At 37.9% G+C, this 21,802-nt stretch overlaps 1 protein-coding gene across 1 annotated transcript; it reads left to right on the forward strand.

The window, feature by feature from the left end:
* Window positions 10,711–11,649, forward strand: LOC100622582 (olfactory receptor 8S1-like). The gene has a single exon (XM_003355649.1). It carries the CDS (start codon window positions 10,711–10,713, stop codon window positions 11,647–11,649), a length of 939 nt encoding a protein of 312 aa, XP_003355697.1.

The raw sequence follows: 21,802 nt of genomic DNA on the forward strand, positions 1-21,802 counted from the left end.
TGACTAGAATAAGTTTCTGGATCAGACTTAAATGGCAGCTTGAAAGAAATTATCAGCCATAAAAAAATTAAGTTATGATTTGACAGTCCTGAGATAGTAGATTCAAAACTAATTAATACACACAACCTATCAAACAAAGGTAAGATAGTAATATTATGCTGGGGTATCCTGCATTTATGGCCAAGAGACAAAGATGATAAGCTTAATGGTGTACCAACAGATTTTAAAAAAATGATTTCATCTATACATAGAACTTCCATATGACCCCACAATCCCGCTCTTGGGCATCTATCCGGACAAAACTCTGCTTAAAAGAGACACATGCACCCTCATGTTCATTGCAGCACTATTCACAATAGCCAAGACATGGAAACAACCCAAATGTCCATCGACAGATGATTGGATTCGGAAGATGTGGTATATATACACAATGGAATACTACTCAGCCATAAAAAAGAATGACATAATGCCATTTGCAGCAACATGGATGGAACTAGAGAATCTCATACTGAGTGAAATGAGCCAGAAAGACAAAGACAAATACTACCTGATATCACTTATAACTGGAATCTAATATGCAGCACAAATGAACATCTCCACAGAAAAGAAAATCATGGACTTGGAGAAGAGACTGTGGCTGCCTGATGGGAGGGGGAGGGAGTGGGAGGGATTGGGAGCTTGGGCTTATCAGACACAACTTAGAATAGATTTACAAGGAGATCCTGCTGAGTAGCATTGAGAAATTTACTCAGTGTTCTGTGATAACATACATGGGAATGGATATGTGTATATGTATGGCTGAATCACTTTTCTGCACAGCAGAAATTAACACAAGATTGTAAATCAAGTGTACTTTATTTTTTTATTTTTTGCTTTTTAGGGCCACATCCACGGCATATGGAGGATCCCAACTGCATCTGCAACTTACATCACAGCAATGCTGGATCCTTAACCCACTGAGTGAGGCCAGGGATTGAACCTGCATCCTCATGGATACTAAATAGTCTGTCTCATTACCACTGAGCCACAATAGGAACTTCCTCAACTGTACTTTAATAAAATTCAATAAAAGCCCCTGAAGGACCCAGAGATACCACTTCAAGGATTATTCCTTAGCAGTAAGTCCATTGTTTTATGCAAATCTTTGATGCTCTTCCACACTCCAGTTGTGTTAAGTATCCATCTTCTGAGCTCTAGGAGTACTTTTACACTGTCTGAAATAAAAATCACATGATCCTGATATAGTTACTTGTTTACATATCTGTTATTCTCACTAGGTAGTCCACCTGCAGGCAGAAACTGTATCTTTATTCTCCTGTGTACCTTGACAGTCCTAGTTGGTGAATCTTTATTTTATGAATGGGTAGCTTTAAAGATAGGAGAGAGATAAGGCTGAGGGCAAGAGAGGTGAGAAAGGATAGTTATTTATTCTATTTTTAAAGATGGGATAAAATAGCATGTTACTACCTACGGAAAAATCTTTATATGTATAGAGCCTAGGAAATTAAAAATGTAGGATAAAATGGTAAACAATGATGAAGCAAGGTCCAGGAGAAGGTGGTAAAAATTTCACACAATCCAAAAACATGCTCACATACATTAGAAATTATGGTTACAGATTATTTTCACTAGCATTGAAAGAAGTGTCCAAGTTATGAGCAGATATGAATAGAATTTTAAGCGTGGTGAAATGATTAAGTGATTGTTAAGTGTAAAGGAAGATCATCTATTGCAATCTCGTGTTAGGTTAAAGAAGGAAAGGGGTTATTAATTTTGAGGATCTCCCTGGCCCAGAACCATGTGTTAAGGATCCATTATTGCTGCAGCTGCAATGTCGGTTGCAACTGCAGCTCAGATCTAATTCCTGGCTGGAACTTCCATAGGCTACGGGGCAGTCAAAAAAAGAAAGAAAAAAAATTTTTGAAGGTCAAGGTATGTTTGAAGTATAAACAAAATTCCATGGAGGTTATTGTCCTAGATATAGAAATGGAAAAAGTAGGTGTGGCTTGTGAATGCAGCAAAAGTCAAGTGGGCAAAGACATTGAAGGCACAGACCTGATGGTTGCTAAAATGATGTAGCATGGGTTCAAGACAAAAAGCAATAAAATGAAGCTTTCACAGGGGATAGAGTGGAATGGAATGCTGGCAGCAACACCAGATCCTTAACCCACTGAGCGAAGCCAGGGATTGAACCGTATCCTCATGGATACTCTGTCAAGTTTTTAACCCGCTGAGCCACAGCAGGAACTCCTATTACATTTAAGAGATACATAATTATTTGTCACTTATACCTCAATACATCTGGAAAAAAGTTTAAAAAGACAGCCAATAGTTATTAACAATTAATACATATTAAACAGTCAACTTTTTAATAGATAAGGGTATTATTTAATTCATACAACAACCCTATAAGTTAGGGAGTATTAGAAATCCTATTTTATAGTTGAGGAAACAAGGCATAGAAAAGTCTAGCAACTTTCTCAGAATCATTCAAGTAAAAATACTACAGTAAAGGACATGGAGAATCATGAGTTTTTGTTAAAGTGTAAAACTGCTGCCTAATCCCAAATCACAAAGTCATGTATTCAACTTTCCCTTACACTAGAGCAGAACCCTGATTCCACTTAAGCCAGAAAGACCCATGGTCTCCAGATGCTCCTTGAGGTGAATCAGCTAAATAAGTTCTTAGCCTTGATTTTTGTCACTGAAATCATTTTTTTAATTTATTTTTTCCCACTGTACAGCAAGGGGATCAAGTTATCCTTACATGTATACATTTTTCCCCCACCCTTTGTTCTGTTGCAGTACGAGTATCTAGACATAGTTCTAAATGCTACTCAGCAGGATCTCCTTGTAAATCTATTCTAAGTTGTGTCTGATAAGCCCAAGCTCCCGATCCCTCCCACTCCCTCCCCCTCCCATCAGGCAGCCACAGTCTCTTCTCCAAGTCCATGATTTTCTTTTCTGTGGAGATGTTCATTTGTGCTGCATATTAGATTCCAGTTATAAGTGATATCAGGTAGTATTTGTCTTTGTCTTTCTGGCTCATTTCACTCAGTATGAGATTCTCTAGTTCCATCCATGTTGCTGCAAATGGCATTATGTCATTCTTTTTTATGGCTGAGTAGTATTCCATTGTGTATATATACCACATCTTCCGAATCCAATCATCTGTCGATGGACATTTGGGTTGTTTCCATGTCTTGGCTATTGTGAATAGTGCTGCAATGAACATGAGGGTGCATGTGTCTCTTTTAAGCAGAGTTTTGTCCGGATAGATGCCCAAGAGCGGGATTGTGGGGTCATATGGAAGTTCTATGTATAGATGAAATCATTTTTTTAAAATCTGTTGGTACACCATGAAGCTTATCATCTAGGGAGTGGCCCTAGAAATGGTAAAAAGACAAAAAAAAAACAAAACAAAGCAAAAGAAAAAAACCCAAATTAACCCAAGTTATGCAAATACCAATAAAACATTTATTCATTCACCATTTCTTCAGTACAAAGTGAGTGCCAGGCACTGCGAGATCCCAGAATGAATAAGATGTGCTCATGCTCATTCTCTTAAGCCCTCCTAGGTGGAAATGGGCATTATCTTTAAAAGTCATCCTTTGAGAGAGGTAAATCCAAACTTAACTGACTGCTTAACAGCTGATGGCATGTCAAAAAGTAAATATTTCAATTCTAGAAAGCAACGTCACCCGTTGTAATAAAGACCAACTTAGTATGATTTTTGTGGTTTTTGGAAAATGTTGATCCGTGACTAACATTGCATCTGGAAATATGAGTGTCAATAAGGTAAGGGCCCTTGAAATTTCTGGCAGTTTAGGGCTTGACCAGAGTGAGTGAGAGATAGGACCCATCTTGCAGGTTGAGCAGTAGCGATTTTGTGTAGCCTTATTGTGAGACAGGGAAAAGAAGAGCATAAGTGAGTGAGGCTAGATCTTCTCAAGCCACCAGTTAATCCTGAGAAGTTCTACTTTAATCAATTTTATTTGCTTGTGTTTTTGTGTAAGATTAAAAAAATAATGCAGTCAGGACTGAAATATGTTTGAAAACATTTGATCTGGTTTAGCTCTTTAAATGAGAAAATAAAAGTGACTTGTACAAGATGAGGCAAAACATGGTTTTCATGCAGTAAATTTTAGTGCTATAATTTAGTTTATGCCACCAGTCAGGTGCCACAAACAGAACGATGAGAGTTTCACAGTTATTAATGAGAAAAATACGTAATGAATTATATAATGGAGAATAGATTTTATGGGATGCTTGATTCATAGTAGGTGTTTAATAATATTTGTTTTGTAAAGGTATGAAAATATACCCTTTTTTGTATATGTTGCATTTGAGATGTGTGTTTAACAGGTGGTGGGACTATGGTCGGGAGGTTAGTTTGGACTAATGATATAGACCAGAGAGTCATAACCACATGAGTGGTCATTGAAATCACAATGGTGAATAATGCCAGGAAAGACTGTGTTTGGAAAGAGTTTTCCAGGGACAGAACTGTGGGGCAGCATCATTTATAGGATAGAAAGGAAGTGAAAACTGCAAATGGACTGAGGTAGAGTTGTCTTTAGATTCAGGCGTGACATTCAGAGGATCCAAAACCAGAGTTACTGGAGAAAGAGAAAAAGTAAAGGATCATCGATGCTGTCAAACTGCATCAATTACTGACGATCAAGATAGAAGGACCTGGGAACGGCCAAGGCACCCTTTTGTACATGGAACAGATGGTCAATGGGGACCTGCTGTACAGCACAGGGAAATTTAGCAGCCCAGATCTGGTGTTACTGTGGCTATGACTTAAGTTTGCAACTCCAGCTCCCATTCATCCTCTAGCCTGGGAACTTCCATATGTCATGGGTGTGGCCCTAAAAAAGAAACAAGAAATAAAAGAAATAAAATTTTGACTCTAGACATTTTATAAACCCATAGTATGATTTATCAAAAATAGTTCATTTTATACTTAAATTATTTCTCTTTAACAAACTCTTAAAAATTCATTACATGCAAAGAATAGAAACTTAATCCTTAGTTTTCTCAGGGTGAAGTTACTTCTTCTCATTTAATTATTATAATAGATAATCCTGTTGTGAAAATAAGGAAAACTCAAATGTACACTCAAAATGTACATGGGTGTACTGTGTACACCCATGTACACAGTACCTGGGATCAGTACTGTGCCATAGCTTGGCCCTCTCGACAATTCCTAAAGTGCATTCTCAGCCTAAGGATAAAATGTCAACTTTTCAGCAGATAAATATTTCTTTAAATCTCTTTATTATTCTCCCTTTCCCTCTTTTTAGCCCCACCCCCTGAGCCTAATAAGAGTTCTCTTCTAGGTTTTAACTAATTGCCTTAATTCAGAAACTCCAAATACTGCCCTGGAGAGAATTCCCTATGCCTCGTACTAAGTTTAACTTTCTAGTTAACTTGAAACTGTACAGTGAGTGAGTCCAGATCTTGGCTTCAGGCTGAGACTTCAGGGAATACAGGGCAGTGGCCTAGCTTCTGCTGGGTGCCAAACCCAGCCCTTGGCCACAAAAGCACACATGGCCTTCTGATTGGTTCTGTTACAGAGTGCTTTCTTTAAGTGATACTCTTCAAAGAGTATTTAGAGTCACAGAGGAAATTAATGAAGAAAAGGCACATTGCTGCGCCTGAGATCAGGTGATAAGGTTTTAATGAAATATATACCTGTTGTTAAAAAATTGTCCTTATCTTTTTAAAAAATGGATTATAATTGACTTACGAGTCCTTATCTAGCTACACTGTGTCCTGCATTGCAGAACCATAGCACTCTAGCTTAAGTTATTCATCAGAATAATCCTGATTTTCTGGCAGACCCAGTGCTTCCAGAGCATGAACTTTGGTATTTTCCTTCACTAGCTGATGGCAAAGAGAAAATGCTATCTGCTGTGTAAGAAACAGACGCTTGTAACAGAGATTCTCTTGGAGGGAGACTTGACCTGTGCCTTGTTTACCCATGATGGAAAAGACAGACTATGTGGAGCTGCCTCCTCCAAGAAGATCCAAGAGAAAGGTAGTATATTCGCTGATTTTCTGGTGTCCCCCCTATTTTTCTGTAAAATTCTGTGCATGTTTGACATCCTCTCCCTTACCTCCACCTCTTACCAGTTCATGATCTATTCTGTTAGTCCTAAAGCCAGAGGCTCCACCCATTCCTCATCCCCAAGAAAGAGGTGGAAATATCCCACCCCTGGGCACATTGTCTCCCCTGGTTGGGACTCTGATATCTGTACAAATGCTGCATTTGTACAGCTGCCTTGGACACCTCCTCAGAAAGGTCCTTCTTCCCTCTCGGCTTAACACTGAGGACAGGGACAATTTAAAGCATAAGCATAAATCTTCTCCTGCCTCAGGATCCTAAAAGACGGCAGAAAGCTGAAGCTTGGAATGAAATGAGGATATCAGAGGTAAATATTGCACTGTTGTAAGGGGCTTACTTATCTACTTGCTCAGTACTCCAGTTAGGAGAGCTGCAGTCATTTTTTTCTCCATTGTCACCTTCATATCTAGTCACCACAGAGACACTGTGAATAGCATGACAGAGCACAGGAGAGGACAGCTGTGACAATTATTTCAAATGGATGATGCTTGACTTTGGTCCTCCCTGCTTCTAGGGTTGATATTCTCCCCAATTCAGATTCCTCCCCCAGGCACCTAGGGTCTGCATGTTTCCCTTCAGCCCACTGGATCCCTCAAATCACCTTGTCCATCCTGACCTTACACACACACACCCTTCACTCATTTCTTCATTTCAGAAACATCTTTAAGCAGGCAGTGCATGCAAGGCTCTTTGCCAGACACCTAGAAAATCTCTCATTTTATAGAAACCTGCTGTCAAATAGCTGATCCTTGGGCAAGATCGGGTAACTAAGATAATATCTCCATCAGAGTTGTTCCTCCTTTGGGCTTAACCCTAAATTGGTAAAATAAATCTGTGATTTTCTCTATTAACAGCTGAAGTAGGGAAGATATTTGTTTTAGTGAACCTTCTGAGAACCATAAAATCATAAACATATCATCATCTCTTTCTCAGAAAAACTGATCAAATGGCCAAGTGTGTCATGGATAGGAAATGTCTGTGTTGGCAAAATGGTGACTCAGGTACTTATCTAAGACACTTCTGAAATCCTCTTTTTACATCCGTACTTCTCCAGGACCAACCTCCCTGACTTTCTCTTTAGTCTTTTCCTGCTCTCGCTCAAAATATTCTAAATCTGCCATCGGTCCTTTATACGACAGGATTCAATGAAGCCAATATCTTCCCTAAGAATGACTGCACGTTTTATTTATTTTATGCTTAATTATAGAGTTTAAATGAAAAGAGTTGACCCTGGTCATTAAAGAAATCTCAGATATAAGTTTGAGGTGCTATTTAGGGATGGTGAGGGAGAGGGAGATTCCTTTCTTAGTGATAACTTGACAATCAGATGAGAGAAGTAGCTGTCACCTTCCTTCATACAAAATGTGGATGTAAGGGCAGGACAGAAAATGATTCACTGGGAGCTTGAAGTCCCTGTGGACACAGTGGCCAGGTCCCCCTTTGTGAATGAAAATGGAAAAATGGAATCAATTTTCAAGATAGCCATATCAGTGAGTACTTTAAAATATCTAAATTCTTAGAAAGACTGGCTTCTATTCCTCATTTTAGTTTGCTTGTAGAGATTCAAGATAGTGCTTTCAGTAGTATTTACAATTTTATCTATGCAGGATCCTCAAAAGTAATTTCTCCAGCTGGTTATGCTTCATCACTGGGTCTAAGCTAATATCCTGAAGACACACAAAGGTGAAACTTGTCCTGTTTGACCTGGCACACAGGTAACCTAGACTTGAGTTTAAGATGGACTTCAGTTTGGGCTTATGGATTTGTTAGTGAAAAGAGAATTAAGCTTCTCTGATAGAAGTTAACACCTGGTGATAGATTGCTAGCAAGCTGGAAGGGTAAGAAACAGGACTCTCTGAATGAGCAAGGTTATTTATTTTTGTGAGCATAGAAGCCTACTGTGGGATCAGACTGTGGAATCACAGACAAAAATAGAATACTGGGAGTTCCTGTTGTAACTAAGTGGAAACACATCTGACTACCATCTATGAGGACACAGTGGGTGAAGGATCTGGCATCGCTGTGAGCTCTGGTGTAGGTCACAGGCACAGCTGGGATTTGACGTTGCTGTGGTGTAGGCCAGCATCTATAGCTCCGATTGTACCCTTAGCCTGGGAGCCTCCATATGGTTTAGGGTCACAGGGCCAGCCCTTAAAAAATAGCAAGAAAAAAAATAGAATACTGGTAAATTAGCCTCAAAATGTCCAAGTGAGGCTAGATTCTTCACATAAGACAGTGACATAGCACCTAATCCCAGAAATTAGGGTTCAAAATGATTCTTAGTATCATCATTAATATAAACCACTAACCATCTGGTCCTCTTGGACACAGCTGACACCTAGGGTAAGATGCAAGAGGAGCTCCCACTGTGGTGCAAGGGGATAGGCAGTGTCTTGGGAACACTGTGGCACAGATTCAATTCCCAGCCCACCACAGTGGGTTAAGGATCTGGCCGCAGCTATGCCTTAGTTCACAGCTTGACTCGGATCTGATCCCTGGCCCGGAAGCTCCATATGCTACAGGGTGGCCAAAAATAAATAAATAAATAATAAAATGGTTTATTCCTTATGGAGTTCCCATTGTGGCTCAGTGTAAGCAAACCTGACTAGTATCCATGAGGATGCAGGCTTGATCCCTGGACTCACTCACTGGGTCAAGGAACTGGCATTGCACAGAGCTGCGGTGTAGGTCACAGACACAGCTCAGATCTGGCATTGCTGTGGCTGTGGTGTAGGCTGGCAGCTGTACGTTCAATTTGACCCCTAGCCTGGGAACTTCCATATGCCACGGGTGTATCCTTAAAAAGCAAAAAATAAAAATAAAAATAAATTTAATTTAAAAAGCTTTAAATTAAAAAAGAAGGTGCAAGAAAAGGTTAAAAGAAAATTGCGTGACTCTTTTCACTTTGACCCTCCTTGGAAAATATAAGAATAATGTTTCCACAACATGAATGCAAGAGCTCCCTGAAATGGCTTGTTATGGCAAAAGTGCTTGTGTATTATACAAAACAGAGAGAACATCAAAGGATGTTGCAGTGACTTGACTGCACAGAGTGTAGATAATAGCATCCTTGAAATTCAACAGCACTAGCTCCTATGCAACACAAACAGGCAGCACGGTACCATTGATGGACAACAATATCTGGCATGAGTGCAACTGGGATCACTGGAGTGAAAGGATGAGGCTGTGCTGAGAGTCGTCAAGGGGCCTTGTCCGGCGCAGAAATGAGATGGCATATAGAAGCTTCCACTATAATCTGAGAAGAATTTGAGAAGCAATCAAAAGCTAATGGGTGGGGACAGAATGAGTGAGGACCAAGCCAGACAAATGCTCTGTTGTGACTTGTTATGTTATAGCCCACATTATCAAGGAGGAAAAACTGAGATACATGTTTAATATGAAAAAAGAAACAGAATTCAGACTATAACATCACTGGGAGCAAGGAGCCCAGTGATTTGAACAGAGAGCTGTGGACTAAAGGAGAGAGCAGTCAAGACAGGCTGTAAGGAAACAAGCAGGTTTGAAAGGTATACTGGAAGGCCCACTCAAATTTGCATCAGTGGAGTTGGGACATTTGAAAAGAGGAAGAATGTGAGCAAAGACATGAAATAAATAGACATTTCTGTATTGAAAGCAGCCAAAATGGCAGAAAGGTTAAGAGCAGATGAAAAACTCTGAAGATCAAAGTAGAAAAAATGTTCCTTATTCCCATAGACTAAGCCTAGACATTGAGCTAATAATCAGAAAGAATAATTTGATTTATTCCTGGTTTCTCCTTGTAAAAGATCCCTTAATATCAGACTTCCCACAGGCAAAAATGGGAATAAAATTCCTTATCCCAAGAATAATAATTTCCTGTTAAATCTCACAGAATTGCCTTGAAACAGTTAAGACAGAGCATAATAAAGTTCTCTGTATTTAACAAAGTCCATTAAAGTTAAATGCACTATTTATGAAGTAAAGAGCAGGGACACATTATGACTTTCATTTGCCCCAGGCTTTTTGCCACTGTGGTCCACTCTTTGATTAAAAAATATTAAAATTTATACTTTATGATTATAGTTATAAAGACAAATATAATCCAGTCTGCATTACATTTAACTTCTTCTTCTGATTTAACAAGAAAAAAGCATCTTCATTAGCCACAAAAATGGCCCTAGGCATGATACTCACTACGCCTAATGGATGTAAATCCTATTAATATTTTGAACAAAAAAAATTATGATTGAAAGAAACTGAAAACAGAAGATTTAGAAACCACTGCAGATATGCGGTATAATTTTAAGATTTCTAAACTATAAGAAGGATGGAGCAGAATCCAAATACTATGAATGGATAGGTGAGCCAGAGAGATTCATGTTTCCAGTAAATCCCTCTGGAAAAATAACAGGATTCTCTGATGGGGGCTCAAGATCAGTGATAACAAAATAGAATAAAAACAATTACTGAGATACAGGTAGGGCAGCTTTGTGATGTCTGAGTAGAGCAGAGAGGAATGTATAAGAGGGGTGATGCTCTGAAAGAGATAGGAAATCTCATTCCACTTTCTATTTTATTCCAAGGAAATACCCTCTACAATGGCCTTGAGGAACCACAGCTCCATCACCGAGTTTATTCTCATTGGGCTGTCTAACGACCCCCACGTCGAGACTCTGCTCTTCGTGCTTTTCTTGGGGATTTACCTCCTGACCATCATAGGGAACCTGACAATGCTGCTGGTGATCCGAGCTGACTCCAGCCTCCACACGCCCATGTACTTCTTCTTGAGTAATCTATCATTCCTAGACCTCTGCTTCTCTTCTGTCACTGTGCCCAAACTACTGGAAGACCTCCTGTCAGAGGAGAAAACCATCTCTGTTGAGGGCTGCCTGACACAGGTCTTCTTTGTGTTTATCACCGCAGGGACTGAAGCCTTTCTTCTCTCAGTGATGGCCTATGACCGCTATGCAGCCATCTGTCACCCACTGCTCTATGGCCAGGTGATGAGCATCCAGCTCTGTGTGAGGCTGGTGTTGATTTCGTGGGGCCTGGCATCTGTCAATGCATCTGTCATTGTGCTCTTGGCTATTAACTTAGATTTCTGTGATGCCCAAACTATACACCACTACACCTGTGAGCTGCCCTCCCTTTTCCCTCTGTCTTGCTCTGATATCTCCATCAATATTGACATCTTGATCTGCTTAATCTTACTGCATGGTCTTGGAACCTTCCTCCCAGTCTTCTTCTCTTATGTCCGCATTGTCTCCACCATTCTGAGCATCAGCTCCACCACAGGTAGAAGCAAGGCCTTTTCCACCTGCTCCTCCCACCTCATTGCAGTGATCTTGTTCTTTGGCTCAGGTTTGGTTCGCTATCTTATGCCCACCTCAGGTTCCCCCCTAGATTTGCTCTCCTCCTTGCAGTACAGTGCAGTCACACCCATGCTGAATCCCCTCATCTATAGCCTAAAGAACATGGAGGTGAAGGCAGCTGTGAAAAGGACATGGGAGAAATATCTGCAATATTTTAGGTTGTGAACAAGAACGCAGAATAAAAGGAAATGAGTTTGTGTTGCCAAGTGCTTGAACTTAAGGCAGACATCCAGGCCACTAACTTTAAGGGAACTCTATAATATCTTCTCTCTGGCTATATTGAAAATGAAAAATAAAATGCACAAGCCTATTCTCCAAGTCCATGATTTTCTTTTCTGTGGAAAGATTCATTTGTGCCATATATTATATTCCAGATATGTGATATCATATGGTATTTGTTTTTCTCTTTCTGACTTACTTCACTCAGTATGAGAGTCTCTAGTTCCATCCATGTTGCTACAAACAGCATTATTTTGTTCTTTTTCATGGCTGAGTAGTATTCCATTGTGTATATATACCACATCTTCCTAATCCAATCATCAGTTGATGGACATTTGGGTTGTTTCCATGTCTTGGCTATTGTGAATGGTTGCAGAGAGGAGCAGGGAGTGGGGTGGATTGGGAGCTTGGGGTTAATAGATGCAGACTATTTGATTAGCAATGAGATCCTGCTGTGTAGCACTGGGAACTATATCTGGTCACTTATGATGGAGCATGATAATGTGAGAAAAAAGAATGTATACATGTATGTGTAACTGGGTCACCATGCTGTACAGCAGAAAATTGACAGAACACTGCAAACCAGCTATAATGGAAAAAAAATAATCATTATATATAAAAATTTAAAAATATTTAAAAAATAAAAGTATAGTTAAAATATGAAAAAAGAAAAATAAAATGCAAAAAAAATGTCTAGTTTATATCTGTAGACCTATGGACCATCTTTCCTTCTACTCTCTCACACAACCACCACCACTTTCTGTCTAGAATTCTAAAGTAGATGTTGTATCTCCCCTGGTTTAATCATTTACCTATCTTACTTCTCATTATTTTTTGTATATTGATTGACTTTGTTAAAGATTTTATGCAATTTGCTCTTCTCTGTGGTATTTAACTCTTTTATTTCTTCTTTATAATTTTAAACAGGGTCTTAAATATATATTTATGAGTTTAAACCATAGAACAAAATATGTTGGCATCTCCTATGAAAGATTATGATTTAGTTTGCTTTACACTCTCCCTCATTTCTCTGCCATTTCATTTGACTCCCTTCCTCCTTTTTTCCCCTATATTCTGCAATGTTTCTTACTGGATATCATCTACAAATTATCCTCTTTACATTATGTGACATTTTAATCAATTATATTATGGATTTTAATCATAATTTCTGTAGTTTTTTGGGCTCATTCTAATTTAAATTTATTTAATATTCATTGGTACACCTTTCATAGCACATCTATTTTTTATTTTTATATATATTTTTTATTTCTACTCTACTTTTTACATCTATTTTTTATTTCCCTTTCCACAGTACAGCATAATGCTTAGATGCAGTCTGAAGAACCCACTTGTCTATATGCATAGCCTTTATGACTGTGGTAAATTACTTAACTTCATGGTATAGGTCAATTATATCTCAATCAAGGTTGAAAAAGTTTAAAACTTTTAAAGAGTAAATACTTAAATGTAATGCCTGGAGCCATAAAACGACTAGAAGAAAGCACAGGGAATACAATTCTTGACTTTGACCTGGGCAATTATTTTTTTCTATGACACCAAAAGCACAGGCAATAAAAGCAGAAACAGAAATAAATGGGCTTGCATCAAACTAAAACGCTTCTGAAAATCAGGGATACAATCAACAAAGTGAAAAGGCAACCTACAGAGTGAGAGAAAATATTTGCAAATCATTAGGCTGATAAGGGGTTAATACATGAAATACAAAATAAATTCCTATAACTCAATAGCTAAATGAATGATTTTGGTTTTTTTTTTAAGATTTTTGTTTTTTCCATTATGGTTGATTTAGAGTGTTCTATCAATTTCTACTATGCAGAAAAGTGACACAGTCATATATATATATATACACATACACACACACATACATACATATATACACACACACATATATATACATACACTTTTTCTCACATTATCCTCCATCATGTTCCATCACGAGTGACTAGACATAGTTCCCTGTGCTATACAGTACGATCTCATTGCTTATCCACTCAAAATGCAAAAGTTTGCTTCTATTAACCCCAGACTACCAGTCCATCCCACTCCTTCCCTCTTCCCCTCAGCAACCACAAGTCTATTCTCCAAGTCCATGAGTTTTTTTCTGTGGAAATGTTCATTTGGGCCATATATTAGATTCCAGATATAAGTGATATCATATGGTTTTGTCTTTCTCTTTCTGACTTAACTTCACTTAGTATGAGAGTCTCTAGTTCCATCCATGTTGCTGCAAATGGCATTATTTTCTTCTTTTTATGGCTGAGTAGTATTCCATTGTGTATATATACCACATCATCTTAATCCAGTCATCTGTTGATGGACATTTGAGTTGTTTCCATGTCTTGGCTATTTTTCATAGTACTGCAATGAACACATGGGTGCATGTGTCTTTTTAAAGGAAAGTTTTGTCCGGATATATGCCCAAGAGTGGGATTGCTGGGTAATAAGGTAGTTCTACATTTAGTTTTCTGAGGCACCTCCATATTGTTTTCCATAGTGGTTATAACAATTTTCATTTCCACCAACACTGTAGGAGCGTTCCCTTTTCTCCACACCCTCTCCAGCATTTCTTATTTGTGGACTTATTAATGATGGCCTTTCTGACTACTCATAGTAGTTTTGATTTGCACTTCTCTAATAATTAGCAATGTTGAGCATTTTTTCATGTGCTTGTTGGCTGTCTGTATATCTTCTTTGGAGAAATGTCTTTTGCCCATTTTTCAATTGGGTTTTTTATTTTTTTGCTATTGAGTTGTATAAGCAGTTTGTATATTTTAGAGATCAAGCCCTTTGCGGTTTCATCATTTGAAATTATTTTCTCCCATTCCATAGGTTGTCCTTTTGTTGTCATTTATGGTTTCCTTTGCTGTGCAAAAGCTTGTCAGTTTAATTGGGTCCCATTGGTTTATTTTTGCTTTTATTTATTTCCTGAGACTGACCTGAAAAAACATTTGTAAGGTTGATATCAGAAAATGTCTTGCCTAAGTCCTCTTCTAGGAGTTTGATGGTGTCTTGTCTTATGTTTCAGTCTTTAAGCCATTCTGAGTTTATTTTTGTGCATGGTATGAGGGTGTGCTCCAGTTTCATTGATTTACATGCAGCTGTCCAGATTTCCAGCAATACTTGCTGAAAAGACTGTCTTTTTCCCATTTTATATTCTTGCCTCCTTTGTTGAAGATTAATTGACCATAGGTATCTGGGTTCTTTTCTGGGATGTCTATCTTAATACATTAGTCTGTATGTCTGTAATCAGTAACCACACTGTCTTGATTGCTGTAGATTTGTAATATTGTCTGACGTCTGGGAGAGTTATGCCTCCTGCTTGGTTTTTGTTCCTCAGAATTGCTTTAGCAGTTCTGGGTCTTTTATGGTTCCACATAAATTTTTGGATTGTTTGTTCTAGTTCTGTGAAAAATATCATGGGTAATTTGATATGGATTGCATTGAATCTATAGATTGCTTTGGGTAGTATGGCCATTTTTGTGATATTAATGCTTCCAATCCAGGAGCATGGAATATCTTTCCATTTCTTGGAATCTTCTTTAATTTCCTTGATTAATGTTTTATAGTTCTCAGCATGTAAGTCTTTAAACCTCCCGGGTCAGGTTTATTCCTAGGTATTTAATTTTGTTGGGTATTACTTTTTTTCATTTTTTTTTATTACTCAAATGAATTTATCACATCTGTAGTTGTATAATGATCAGAACAATCTGATTTCACAGGATTTCCATCCCACAGTGTTGGGTATTATTTTAAAAGGTATTGTATTTTTGTATGCCTTTTCTAATATTTCATTATTAGTATACAGAAATGTGACTGATTTCTGAATATTAATCTTATATCCTGCTACTTCCCTGAATTTGTTGATCAGTTTGAGTAGTTTTGGGGTTGAATTCATAGGGTTTTCTTATATAGAGTGACAGTTTTACCTCTTTTCTTCCAATTTAGATACCTTTTATTTCTTGTGTTTGTCTGATTGCTGTGGGTAGGAATTCCAGTACTATGGTGAATAAAAGTGGTGAGAGTGGAAATCCCTGTCTTGTTCCAGATTTTAGTGCAAAGGCTTTCAGCTTTTCCCCATTGAGTATTATATTTGCTTTCAGTTTGTCATAAATGGCTTTTATTATATTAAGGTATGTTCCCTCTACATCCACTTTGGTAAAAGTTTTGATCATGAATGGATGTTGGACTTTGTCAAATGCTTTTTCTGCATATATTGAGATGATAATGTGGTTTTTGACTTTTCTTTTGTTAATATGGTGTATGACATTGATGGATTTGCATATGTTGAACCATCCTTGTGAAACTGGGATGAATCCCACTTGATGTGGTGAATGATCTTTTTTATATGTTGTTGGATTCAGTTGGCTAAACTTTTGTTAAGAATTTATGTGTCTATATTCATCAAAGATATTAGTCTACAGTTTTCTTTTTTGGTAGTACCTTTGTCTGGTTTTGGTATTACCATGACCGTGGCTTCATAGGATATCTTTGGGAGTGTTACTTCTTCTTCAACCTTTTGGAAAACTTTAAGAAGGATGGGTGTAAGTTCTTTGAGTATTTGGTAGAATTCACCTGTGAAGCCACCTGCTCCTGGACTTTTGTTTGTAGGAAGTATTTTTATGACATATTCAACCTCATTTCTAGTGATCAGTCTGTTCAGTTGATTTATTTCTTCTTGATTCAGTTTTGGGGGGCTGTATGTCTCTAGAAAGTTGTCCATTTCTACCAGGTTGTCAAATTTGTTGGCATGTAATTGTTCATAGTATTCTCTTATTTTTTTTTTATTTCTACAGTATCCACTGAGATTTCTCCTTATTCATTGCTTATTTTATTTCAGTTCTTTCTGTCCTCTTCTTGGTGAGTCTAGCCAGAGGTTTGTCAATTTTATTTACCCTTTCAAAGAACCAACTCTTGGTTTTATTGATTTTTTCCTACTGCTCTTTGAATCTCTATTTTATTGGTTTCCTCTCTGATCGTTATGATTTCCTTCCTTCTGCTGACTTTGGGTTTGTTTGTTCTTTTTTTCTAGTTCTCTTAGGTAGTAGGTTAAGTTGGTGATTTGAGATTTTTCTTCTTTTCCGAGGAATGCATGTATCACTGTGATCTTCCCTTGAAGTACTGCTTTTGCAGCGTCCCATATATTTTGAATGGTTTTGTTTTCATTATAATTTGTCTTGAGGTATTTTTTAATTTCCCTTTTGATTTACGCATTGACCCATGGGTTTTTTAGTAGCATATTGTTTCGTCTCCATGTACTCAATTTTTTCTCAGTTCTTTTCCTGGTGTTGATTTCTAGTTTCATGCCATTGTGGTCAGAGAAGATACTCGAAATAATTTCTGTACTCTTAAATTGGTTAATGTTAGTTTTGTGCCCCAGTATGTGATTGATCCTTGAGACTATTCCATGTGTACTTGAAAAAAATGTATATTCTGATTGTTTTCAATGTAATGTCCTGAAAATGTCAATGAAGACTAACTTTTCTATTGTGTCATTTAGGATCTCTGCTGCCTTATTGATTTTCTGTCTAGAGGATCTGTCCATTGATGTGAGTGTGATGTTAGCCTCCTACTATTACTGCATTTCCATCAATTTCTCCTTTTATGTCTGTTAGTACTTATTGTATGTATTTGGGTGCTCCTATATTAGGGGCATATATATTGATGATTATAATATCCTCTTCTCGAATGTATTCTTTTATCATTAAATGGTGTCCTTCTTTGTCTTTTTTATGGCCTTCATTTTAAAGTCTCTTTTCTCTGATATGAGTATGTAACTCCTACTTTCCTATCTTTTCCATTCGCATGAAATATGTTTTCTCTCATTTTCCATCCCCTCACTTTCAAACTATATGTGTCCTTTTTTTTTTTTTTTTTTTTTTTGCCCTAAGATGAGTCTCCTGTAGACAGCATATTGTAGGCTCTTGCTTTTTTATCCCATCTGCCACTCTATGTCCTTTGATTGGAGCATTCATTTCACTAACATTTAAGGTGGAAAAATATGTGTTTATTGCCATCTTAAACCTTATTTTCCAGTTGATACTATGTTTCTCCTCTGTTCCTTTATTTTTTGGTTGGATGATTTCCTTTCATTTTATGCTTGAGTCCCTTTTTTCAGTTTTTGTGAAAGTAATGTTTGTTTTTTATTTGTGTTTGCCCTATTTTTCAAGTTTGTTAACCCCTTCTTGTATCTGCTTCCTTTCAAGTATGTTAACCCATCCTTTTTAGGCTAAAACACATTTTAAAAAAGAGAGAGAGAGTCTAGATTTTCTTACTTTCCTTCCCCGCATTCTATGATTTTGAAGTCCTTTTTTTTTTTTTTTTTTTTTTTTTTTTGTCTTTTGTCTTTTTTGTTGTTGTTTTGTTGTTGTTGTTGTTGCTATTTCTTGGGCCGCTCCCGCGGCATATGGAGGTTCCCAGGCTAGGGGTCTAATCGGAGCTGTAGCCACCGGCCTACGCCAGAACCACAGCAACGCGGGATCCGAGCCGCGTCTGCAACCTACACCACAGCTCACGGCAACGCCAGATCGTTAACCCACTGAGCAAGGGCAGGGACCGAACCCGCAACCTCATGGTTCCTAGTCAGATTCGTTAACCACTGCGCCACGACGGGAATTCCTGAAGTCCTTTTTTAACATCTTCATTTTTGTCCTTTTGCTGTTCCTTGTGTTTATCATCACTTTTACAATAGGTTTTTTTTTTTTCCTTGTAGATCTGTCCACTGGCTTATTTAAGTGATTGCTTTCCAATTTCCTCCATCCTATTTCTTCTTTCTTTTTTATTTAAAGAAGCTCTTTCAGTATTTCTTTTAGAATGGGTTTAGTATTGCTGTACTCTTTTACCTTTTGTTTGCTGGACAAAGTATTTCTCCTTCTATTTTAAATGATATTCTTGCTAGGTAGAGTATTCTAGGCTGAAAATTTTTCCCTTTTAGAACTTTGGCTATAACTTGCCACTCTACTCTGGCCTGTAGTGTTTCTGTAGAGAAATCAGCTGATAGCCTTATGGGGGTTCTCTTACAATTAACTCTTTGTTTTTCTCTTACTGCCTTTAGAATCCTCTCTTTAACTTTTGTCACTTTTATTATAATATGTCTTGGTGTGGGCCTGTTTGGGTTCAACTTGTTTGGGCCCCTCTGTGCCTACTTTATCTTGATATCTGTTTCCTTTAGATTTGCAAAGTTTTCAGCCATAATTTCTTCAAATATAGTTTCAATCCCATTTTCTTTTTCTTCTCCTTCTGGAATCCCTATTATGTGTAAATTGGCCTGCTTTATTTCCCACAGATCTCTTATATTGCTTTCATATTTTTTCATTTGGTTTTCTGTCTGCTGTCCTGACTGGGTGATTTCCATTATTCTATCTTCCAAGTTAATAATTTGTTCCTCTGCATTATTCATTCTGCTCTTTAGTGCCTTTAACTCAGATTATGTCTCTGCAAATGAATTTTCTAATTTTTCTTGGTTCCTCCTTATATTTTTTAGTTCCTTTCTAAAGTAATCTGCATTACTGTTTATATCTGCTCTTAATTCCTTCATATGCACCATTATTTCCTTCAGTTTTTCCACTATCTCCCTCTTGAACTCAGTGTCTATTAGAATGGAGGGGTATATTTCTTTGTTTGCGGCTCAGTGTGAAATCTCCTGTTATTTTAACTGGGAATGGTTCCTGAGCTTTTTCATTTTGATTGTATTTTTCTTATTCTGTGAGTTTAGGGAAATGAACTACTATAGTCTTAGAGGGATATTTCTATGAAACAGTGCCCCTTTGTATTTTTTGGGGGGGGGGCTTATTATTTATTTATGGCATGAAAGGTTGGATATTTGCTTTCTCTTTCCTCAGTGTGAGAAGGTTTGCCCCCACCACTTGTAGACCATGCAAAAAGTACCCTATACCACTTAGCCCATGCAGAAGGTGCTGCACATGCTTCTCCTACTTGCAGGGTACTGGGAAGTGACAGTGATCAGGCATGTGTAGGCAGTGCCCAGAGTGTTTTGCAGTGGCAGCAGCAGGGCAGGTATGTTCATTTTATCTTTGTTTATATTTGAAATAGAATTTTATTATTTGAAAGAAATCCAGATGGATTAAATAGGTGATGTACAAAATGAAGCCCTTTTAGTACAAATGTGCAGAATCCCAGCATACACACTGCTGTTCTAAGTGTGACACCAAAGGATATGAAGCAGTATATTCCTTCCATAAGACAAACTCATAAGACTAAAGAATGTATGGAGAGATGTTCCAACTCTTTAGCAATTAAACAAATGTAAGTTCAAATAGCAAAGAGATGGCACTTCACACCTGATGGACCACCAAGTATTAGTTGACAAATATTTAGTGATAGAGATATCCACGAGGATTACAGTGAAAGCTGGTGCAACCACTACAGTGCAGAGGTACTTGATCTAACTATACCTACAGATATATACCATGACCCTGATATCCTTCACCTGGCAAAATTCTCTAAAATATTATTATATAAGTTCCTAAGGAAACATGTATTAAATATTTATTGTGGACAACCCCCTCTGATTTTCAATATTCCACACTCCTGGCCAGAGTTTCCTCAGCTTCTTTTTTCCCCTCCCTCTTCCTTCCTCACCTCTCCCACCAACATCAGTGTCTAGAAAGTGGGCTGAGCTGGCAGCAGGGTTTTCCAATAAAGAACTTCACCAAGATGTCCACTGATAGGCAAATGTTTGATGATTAGAGCCCCAGACCAACAGAGGCAATTCAGATGTGGATTGGTTAGAGCTTGAAGTACAAGCAAGAAAACCTTCTGCAACCAGAGAAGAAAACTACCCAACTCTCTAGCAAAATCACTGCTAAGTTGGAGTTCTCATCATGGCTCAGTGGTAACAAACCCAACTAGTATCCATAAGGATGTGGGTTCAATCTCTGGCCTCACTCTGTGAGTTAAGGATCAGTCACTGCCATGAGCTGTGGTGGAGGTCACAGAGGAGCCTAGGATTCTGTGTTGCTGTGGCTGTGGCTGTGGCAGGCAGATACAGCTCTGGTTCAACCGCTAGCCTTGGAACTTCCATATGCCACAGGTACTGTCCTACAAAAAAAGAAAACACACACACACACACACACACACACACACAAATACCACTGCTAAGTTATTCACTAGCATAACAAGAATTCAGGAGAAACAAGCTTAAATAATCCTTGATTCTCCCCTCCTAACTGCAGGGATGGGCCAAGGGAGACAACACTTGGGAGTGGAGATCAACTTGGTCCACCAAGGTCTGTATGTTTTTTCTGGATATCACATTTTCACATTATTGTCCACACCAATGGTTACTTTCTGCACCAGAACCTATGACTGAAACATCAACAGTCCAAGAATCATCTGTCTGCACACCTGGAGTGCCGTGGAGTATTTCAAAGATTTTGCTGCCAGTTTGTTCTCCTTTGACAGGATGCAATCTGGGATGCAGAGTCATGTGGTATTTTATCAAAAGAGCAGAAAATGACAGGATAGCTTGACAGTGGAACAAGAGATTTAAAACATAATTCACATAATTTGTATGCTGCACAGAGGAGCAAAAGTCATCTTCACACTATGCAGCAAATCTTTACAGCCTTTATAATACAAACGTCCATGTAACTGTAACACTGATTTTACTCTCTGCTTTTGTCCTCTGGAGAACGGGAGACACCCCTAAAAAGTTCTACTCTGCTACAAAGAGTAGAACTGTGTAGCTATAGATTACTTATATTCAAAATGCATACTTGCATTTTGTTTCCTTGGTATATCAAAATATATTTTGTGATGTACTAAAGATACCAGTCCTAAAGCCCATGAAATATTATAGTACATTTTAGACTAATTTATTATTGCATGAAGTTATAAAAGTAGGCATAGATGACTAGGAAATATGTAATTAGTATTAATGCATCTATTTCTGAGTATGTGATTCATACTCTCACAATAAAAGTTTTACTTTTTACATTTGTCAGTTTGTAATGAGATTTACTTTTCCCCCTTGCAGATCAGAGAGAATCTGATTTTTCATCTCAAACATGATACATGCATCTGAAGGCACTAAAAAAAACTTTTATTGCAACCTTATTTT

Source organism: Sus scrofa, chromosome 5, assembly GCF_000003025.6.
Source record: "Sus scrofa isolate TJ Tabasco breed Duroc chromosome 5, Sscrofa11.1, whole genome shotgun sequence".
Lineage (NCBI taxonomy): Eukaryota > Metazoa > Chordata > Mammalia > Artiodactyla > Suidae > Sus > Sus scrofa.

What these genes read in the sequence shown, in the direction of transcription:
- LOC100622582 (XM_003355649.1), top strand. Translation starts at nt 10,711, where the DNA reads ATGGCCTTGAGGAACCACAGCTCCATCACCGAGTTTATTCTCATTGGG.